Here is an 8,497-nt window from a genome sequence, read left to right on the forward strand (position 1 = left end):
CCTTAAGACAGCCCTTCTGAGTTTAAAAAACGAGTTTTCCCTGAGCCTGACATCCCTTGTTCTCTGACTGCAAGCCCCCTGCCCTCTCCCTGAAAGTTTTCCTTAAAACATGCCCTAGTTTGAGCATCCCACTTAAAATATGCTTCTCAAAATGCACTCAGTTCAGGGCCGAGCGGATTGGGACTCTGAACCTACTGAGTTTCCGGTTGATGCCTTTGCTTTCCTCTCGAGCTTCCATGCCCAGGGTTGGGTTCTGAGCCTCTGGCTTCTGTGTAGCCCCATCTAAAAAGGAAAGGGGATTAATCATCTTTTCTTAGGGAAACAGCGATTTATGTAACTAACTGGATTATCAAGTTGGCACTGTCTTATGTGGCTCATGATCCCCACCCGTGGCCTCCTGCTCCTTCTGGAGTGGAAAGCATGAGTTTATAGGCAGCCATGCTTCCTTAGGCTTCTCTGGAGTACAGCTGTGGGGGAGGGGGTTAGGGGAAAGGGCTCGGGTTGTAATGTTTTTCTTTATTTAAAAAACTTTAAGTTGTTTAAAAAAGTATTGACCGGGTAGTAGCTTCACCTGGTTTAAAACTCAAAAAGTACCAAGGGTATGAAATCTCCCTCCAACATCCTTTTGCAGCCCCCAGAGTGGGGCACTGTTATCTCCCAGTTAGTCTCGATTCTTCTCTTTCTGCTATTTTGCAGACTCGTGTTATGGGTTCTAATTTTTTAAAAAACCTTTAAAGGCAATTCTTCTGTGTGATCTTCATAGTTATCTGCCATGGCTGCTCATCCTTTTCCGCTCTCCAGCCATCTTCTCAGCTGCTACTTGGTCCACCTGTTAATTTCTCACTTTTAGAATGATTTGGCCCACCTTGGTCATTTCCTCATTTTGTGAAGTGTTAAAAATGCCTCCCGGTTTCCATAGTCATCGTCTGTCCTCTTCTTCATCCAGAACCTCTCTTGTGAGTGAACCAGCAGTGCAGGGGGAGGGAGGCCTTCACATCTGTCCAGCTCCATGCACAGAGGCAGAGGCTCAGACAGGTTACTGGGCTTGCCCGAAATGACACAGCCAGTTAGATCTGGGTTCAGAGCCTGGGCTTCAGGCTTCGTCACGCTGTGTCGTTAACTCCTTTGGCAAGGGGTCTCCTCAAGGTGAGAAGGGAGAGTATGGCATGTCACCCTGCCAAAAACATGTACAAAGATCAGCAGACACACAGCTGGCGTCATGGGTTTCTGGATGCTTCCTGCCTTGATGGCCTTTGTCTCGCCAGTCTTTGAGGGCCACCAGGTGAAAAGCAGAATTCGGCAGTTTCTGGTTTGGCTTAATGGGTAGGACTGTGGGGGAAGTAGCCACAGAAGGGACCAAAGGCAGTGACAAGTTAGACCTCCCGAATGCTTCCTTAAGCTGGTCACTGCCTGTTCATACATCGTGTGCATCTGTCACAGCCCTATGAGTCAGGACTGTTAACTCAACTTTGCAGTTGAAGAAACTGAGCATAAGAGATTTGAAACTACATTTTTTTGTCTACCATGGAGCAGTTCATAGAAGGATTGAGTTTAGATATAGTTTTTCATTTGTGGATATAATATAGAAGTTTTGGCAAAGTGCATTGTTTTCCTTTGGGGAGAACTGACGAAATGAAAGATGTCTTTAATATTTTGTGTACTGTATTATTTGAAAGTCTGAGGTTAGTGTTAATTTAATATTATTAAATGTGGTATATACTCATTCCAGACACCAGAAAAGTATAGGATATGAAAATATCTCAAACTGTTATAGCACATATATCGTGAAAATCAGTTTGTTTATTGGAAATAGATTTACGCGCATATTTTTCTTAGTATAGATAACTTTTATTCTTTTCCATTTAGCTAAATAGCTACACTGACATAGTCGTGGGCAAAAGCTTGCTGGGGTTCCATTTAGCTAAATAGCTACACTGACAAAGTCGTGGGCAAAAGCTTGCTACAGGTGGCGTAACAGTTGAAATTAGAACTATTAACTGTTGTCATCACATCTCAGAAAGCAATATAGAGGGTGAGGTAGGAAGAGAGAAGGTGTGGTGAATGAGAAGGGGTTGGATCAAGAGAGCTGGGCAGAGGCTAGATCTCACTGGGTCTTAAGTTCACGGTGAGGTGTTCAAAAATAATTCCGAATATGATGGAAGCTATTTGGTGTGATCAGATTTATGTTTCATAAGGGTCACTCGACTGAACACATAAAGATAGATAGTGAGAATTCACCTCTTCCTTAGGGCGAGCGCATAATCAGTACAGAGATATCATGGCGATCCGTTGCATTCCCGTTATTTTTTCCCATTCCAGAATATGGTTGAGCCCCTTATACCCACGAATTGCCCCTGGAACCAACACATCCGGAGAATCAACAACACATTTTAAAGCTGATCTCGTCGGCTACTTGATGGCTTATAATGCTCCTGCTCTCAAGGAGTGGATAGACGTCATCCACGAGCACGATCTCTCTGAAACAAAGTATGTGTCATCTTAGCAAGTTGGGGTGCTTACAGTAAGTCAGTACCTTAAGAGGTGCATGAGGTCTGGAATGCAGGGGTCTTGGAAAGAGGCTGGATGATGTTCGGCCATCCTTCATGACATGATGAAGCAGAAGGTTCTGTCACTATCGTCACCTCCTGGTTCTCAGCCACTGAAGTGGAGGCCAGGAAATCTTCCCACTTACTCTAAGCCCTCTGCTGGCATATTCTTAAGATTAATGAGGTCTTTGCCTGGCACCTTACGCCTTACAGGTGTTCCACCATTAGTTGATGTGCTTAAAAATGAGTTTAAGTATCAATTACTTCTCTGAGGAAGCATCTTTAAAAAATGGGTTAGCTCTTCGATTATATCCTGGTTACATAAGTTTTCATGTGTATTTTCTGATTTTTGGGTCTACAATTCATCACTATGTTCTGTATAACTTACATTTTATTTCTCTTTAGCGTTTACCTCATTGGATCAACCCCGGGACGCTTTCAAGGAAGTCAGAAAGATAATTGGGGACATTTTAGGCTTAGGAAGGTATGAGAATTTTTACTATTTTAACATTAAAAAAAAATTGAATTTATACTCTCCTTTTTCATTTATAATTGTTTATTTTGATGGCAGCATCACAATATCTCTAGCACAGTTCTGGGTGAGTAGAATAGTAGGCACATGATAAAGCGATTGTCTAATTATAGTTTTCAGTAATTTTTAATGTTTTCTATAGGTGTATAGACTGTTCTTTATGGCAAAAGTATATGGACTTTGAGTTTTATATTGTAATAAAGAGAGATTTCACATTCATACAAATATTTTGTAACTTTTGATCGTCATATCAAGGACTTGTAACATACAAATTCAACAAAAAATAGAAAATCGTGTCAAGTAGAGACTACAATTGAACTATATTGTGTTTTGTGTACTGAACAAAAGCCCTTAAGAGAATTGTTACTACAAAAGTGACATTTGTAGCTGGTATGAAAATAACAAAGAAAGGTCTTTAACAAAATAAAACAACAAGCAAATTAAAGATTAAGGTTTTCTTCATCTCCTTTTAAGAGACAGTATACTGACCTTACAAAATTTCCTAAAGTGCCTTTCTTAAAAGCCTTACCTTTTTTCCTGTATTTACATTATGTAAGAACTCCCCTTGGTTAATGAAATTTTAAATTTTTTTAAAAATGAGATCACAGCTGAAAGCAGGTAGGATCTTGAAGCCAACAGCTTCATGTCTTGACTTAGAAAGTAGAGCACTGTGGCTAAGTGCACAGCTTTGCAGGCAGATGCCCAGACCTGGGTTCAAACCTTGACCTTTATTTACAGGTCACATGACTGTGGCTTGCTCCTCAACCTGCCTTTCATGTCGTCTATAAAATGGGCCTATTAATACTGCTTCGGTCACAGAATTGTGTAAGGATTAAACGAAATAGCAAATGCAAGGCACATGCTGAGTATTCAGTAAGCGTAGTGTTTATGTGCGGATGGGTGGTGTAGACCGGCTAAGTAATGGCACATGCTGTGTAGGATCACAACCTTACTGAAAGTTGAATAGCATCTTAAAGTTTTAAAACCACTTTTCACAGACAGTCACTCATGTTGCATCACAAGCACCTTCCAGGGATGACGGGTGATCAGACTTCAGTGAGGTGGACATGGAAGCACAGGGTCATGCAGCTGATTGGGGCCGAGCACCAGAATAGACACCAGGTCTTGTAGTTGTCGGTTCAGTCTTGTTTCCGACACCATGCTGCACCCAGGTGGAAGGCGAGAATTAGTTGGGCTTTTGGGTAAGAGTATGTATAAAAATGCCTAAGCTGTGTTAAGTAATACATATTAAACTAAACAGTAGCTCAGTCAGAATATGAGCTCCACTGGGGCAGGAACTGCGGCTTCTTTTTCGTGCTGTCTCCAGCCTCTAGGTAGACACTCTGTACGTGTTTAAGTGCGTAAATTTCCAAACGTTTTCTGAATTGTTTCTGCAGCTTTACGTATCAAAGCAGGAAATGCAGATCAGTCCTCTGTGCTTAAGGCAGTGTGTATCTATACGTAAATATATTCTCTTATTTTAAGAGCCTCAGAGCTGCCTGGAGCCCAAGCGTTAAACCTCTTTCAAATGAGAGTCAAAATATATAGTAGTTTGACCTTCAATGTATTGTGTAGGTATATTAAACAATTATGATTTCAAGGCAAAAATCTAAAATTATAAGGTAGGTTAGTGGTTTATCTGACATTCCTACTAAAAGGGATCTTTAAAAAAAATGTTTTATTCGATTTTGCTTTCAGCACAAATCAATGGTGGGAGAAGAGGACATCTATCCACTTGCTCCATTAAAATATTTGTAGAATTTAAAAAATATTTTCCAAAGAAGAGAAAAATGTATCTACATGGGTATGGAATTAATCACTAACGTTTTCAGCATTGTTCGTTAATTAGGAAATCCAAGGGCGGAAAACCGTGTTCTGAGTCATTCCAGCATTTCTGATCACGTGTGAGTGACTAGCGTTCACTGTGTTCTTTCACAGCTTCTGAAAGAACATGCCTCGTCCATGCCCAAAGCAGAGTCTTGGCCAGTAGTCGGTCAGTTTTCAAGCATTGGCTCCATGGGGGCCGACGAATCGAAATGGTTATGTTCTGAGTTTAAAGAGACCTTGGCGACGCTGGGGAGGGAAAGCAAGACCCCAGGGAAGAGCGCCGTGCCCCTTCATTTGGTGAGTGCTCTGCCTCCTGGAGTTAGTCATGCGTGTTCTCGAGTCCAGGAGAGGAATGGAGACTCCTTCCTCCTTGCCATAGAGAGACGCTGTATTCAGTGATTTTGGGGCGGAAACCGCAGTTACAGTATCATCACTTGTGATCAAGTGGCCCTAATATTATTATCCGGTGCTGGTTTAGTCAGAGGACCAATTCAGCCACGGACTAGCCTGCAGTTTCCCTTCCTTCCTCAAGTGGTCAAGCCAAGGAAAAAGGACTTGATAAAGCATTGCCGGCGGAATTATGAGCATTATTATTTAGATCCGTTTGAATCAGTCATTAATTTTGCATTCAATTCAATGTTAATTTGGCATGTCAGAAGAAAAAATACTCAACATGTTATTTTTTTTCATCAACTATACTTCCTGTAGTTTAATTACTAGAAGTTCCATTTTCGTTTTTTTGTTTTTTTCTCAGTAAGACGAGAACTTTTTAAAATCTAAAGTCATTTGTAAGTCTTTAAGTATTTTTAATCAAGATTTTTATTTTCAAAACACGAGTTAGCATTCCTTTTAAGAAATAGTTTTTTCAACATGGTACCCTCCAAGTTTTATTTTGTTTTTTACTTTCTTACTTATTTTTAGATCTATCCATCTGTGGAAAATGTGCGAACCAGCTTAGAAGGATATCCAGGTAACTGCTGGGGAGGCCGTCACGATTGCGTTTTTTTGTGTATATTTTCATAAATGCCTTGGTAAACTTCCTTAAAAACAAGTAATAAGAATGCCTTCCTCCTTGAGATGGGAAAAGTATGGGTTAGAAATTTGGAGATGATTTTCTCTTAACTGGATGAGAATTATGAAGATAGGTAATATCGAGCACTGGGATGTTCCCAAGATGGTGGCATGCAGTTGGGCTGTTTGTATACGTTACTTAATCCTCACAAGAACCCTCTGAGTGATTGTTATCCTCCTGATTTCTACCAATAAGCCTGTCCTCACCACTGCCACCAACAGATGGGCTGTCAAGACAAGAGGTCCAAATCAAACCTGCTGTCTGTGCCTTTCCAGAGCAAATCTAACACTCCTGTCTCTGATCTCTTTCCCTGCATCCTCCCTGCCTTCTTCTGTGGTACTGTGTGGTTCTTGCAAATTTGGCTTCTCAGTACAGATATATTTAAGGTTTAGAACTTATGTTTCCACCTTTAAGATAGCCTAGTTGATAGAACTAATCTCTCAAGAGCCTCATCTGTAAATACCTAGGATTATTTTGTAGATATCACCTGTTCTGTTTCCCTTATACCAGTGCTGGACACTAAACTTTTGTTTGGAAGTCAGCAGCCCCCCGTCCCCCGCCCCCAGCCCCGGGTAGTGCATTCAGGAGGGAATAACCAGAACCCCAAACAGCATATGCCTCTGGACAAAAGGAAGTCTGAATGGCTGGAAGCAGAATGCTCTCAATTAGACTCCTTTAGTCCAATCGTTGCTTGTCATACTAGATGTGACCTTGCCAGAAAAAGCTCAGTAGGGTTTGGAGTGTTTTAGCTCATTTGTTGCTTTTTAATGGCAAAACTAAAATTATCTCACTGAGATTCAAGGACGTGGTGGATTGTTTTGTCACCTTCTCCTCTCCACACTTCTGATAGGCTGGATCCATTCAGAGCATGCTTTTTAATGAAGAAGAACATGGTCTTTTCAATAAAACTACTCTATAACTGGACCAAATATGATTTTAGTTATGTGCAGTAGGAGGCGCAACATGCTGCCTCTGATAAGTCGGAGAAACATAAAGCCCTGTTTGGATACAGCTTCCTAGGGAGAAGGTCCAGTCTGTGTTTGGAAAGTGACTGACGCATCCGCAGTGGAACTTTCCTCCTTTCAAAGATGAACAAAAATCGGCTTCTAATTGTGTTTCCACTGGAACTGTATCTTTATTTTTTTTGCAGTAGCGCTCATTCTATTCCATTCGTAAGAATCCGTTTAGCTAGGGCAAAGTCTCTGGGGAAGGAGCAGAGCGTAAATGACGAAGGAGGTGGGAGAACCAAGTTCTGAGCGTTCTCACGCTCGTCTGCCCCAAGGGTCCCGGTCACGGCAGAAACAGAGGCGCTCCAGACCGCTCCCCGCAGAACGAGGCTGAGGATGTCGCGCCTTCGTGAGGACGACAGGATGAGCCAGGGATCCTTTCTGTCATTTTTCTAACACTTCAGATCTGTGCTGTTACAGATATTAAATTACTCCCCCCCCCTCCGCCCCGCCCCAGTACTTAAATACCTTTTTCTTTTCAGATAGTGAACATTTACTGTTTAATATGCATCCCTAAGAAACCCCACCGAGGAATACATACCCAGTGCAAGTATAGACATTTTCTGTCAAAGAACAATTCCATAAGATGACATAATGGAAATTGTTTTGTTTTTTTGTCTTTTTACCATCTCACTGTTTATTATAGATTTTCTTCTTAATGAAAGATCCTCAGATTATGTTCCCTAATTTTTATTTTTCTTCTTTTGAAAGCTGGGGGCTCTCTTCCCTATAGCATCCAGACCGCTGAAAAACAGAATTGGCTTCATTCTTATTTTCAGTAAGTAATTGGTTTAGAATGCTGCCGTTGCCTCTTTAGGAGTAAGAATGTTATTTATATCAGTCAGGTTTTTTTTTAAAGAACCTTATATAATATAGCTATATTTTTTCTCTACGTATATTAGCGATGGAAAGAATTTAAAATAAAGTTTTGAACATTTTTTTGGAATAGGTTTTTAATACCAAAGAGTAAAATTTATCTCTGTGAGGTTTTTATTTCTATATTGGCACACAAAGAAAAAGATAAATAAAAGAAGATATTGGGTAGTTTAGAATTTATGTAAGTACCTTTTAGTCATGTTTCCAGTATATGAAATATAACCATTCTGTATGCAGTCATATGCTGTGTGACCACAGGCTTGCCGAGGATAGAATCTCTCTGGTATTTGGGGTACTATCTGGCTTCTTGTAAGGCAGATTACATCTCATTAGCTTTCATGTGTCATCTGGCGCCTTTCTCTAATGCTTTTTTGGAAGGTTGTACCTTGCAGAGGACATATCTTTAGATTGAGGACCTTTCAGTACTGTCTTCATTCAAGTGCGTTTGTAATGATGGGCCTAGCTAATCCTGATTCTGTTCCTGCAGACAGTCTGTTCTCTTGAGGGACCATCTCTTATATTCATTAGTAAGGATTGTCGCCTCATGATATAGGTTATTTTTCCCCTGTGGAACCTCAGCCTGACAGTGTTGGAAATTCAGAATCCGAACTCAAGATTGCTGAATATCAGCATTTGA

General features: G+C 40.8%; 1 protein-coding gene across 1 annotated transcript in view; it reads left to right on the top strand.

The window, feature by feature from the left end:
- The window catches only part of TDP1 (tyrosyl-DNA phosphodiesterase 1), a 73,122-nt gene that overhangs the window by 19,877 nt on the left and 44,748 nt on the right, over nucleotides 1-8,497 (top strand). The window contains exons 9-13 of the mRNA XM_023528867.1: nucleotides 2,314-2,487; nucleotides 2,952-3,030; nucleotides 5,017-5,202; nucleotides 5,827-5,875; nucleotides 7,696-7,762. Of these exons, the coding sequence (XP_023384635.1) occupies nucleotides 2,314-2,487; nucleotides 2,952-3,030; nucleotides 5,017-5,202; nucleotides 5,827-5,875; nucleotides 7,696-7,762 (555 nt within the window). The remainder of the gene's footprint in view (nucleotides 1-2,313; nucleotides 2,488-2,951; nucleotides 3,031-5,016; nucleotides 5,203-5,826; nucleotides 5,876-7,695; nucleotides 7,763-8,497) is intronic.

This window comes from Pteropus vampyrus, unplaced genomic scaffold (assembly GCF_000151845.1).
Source record: "Pteropus vampyrus isolate Shadow unplaced genomic scaffold, Pvam_2.0 Scaffold32, whole genome shotgun sequence".
Taxonomy (NCBI): domain Eukaryota; kingdom Metazoa; phylum Chordata; class Mammalia; order Chiroptera; family Pteropodidae; genus Pteropus; species Pteropus vampyrus.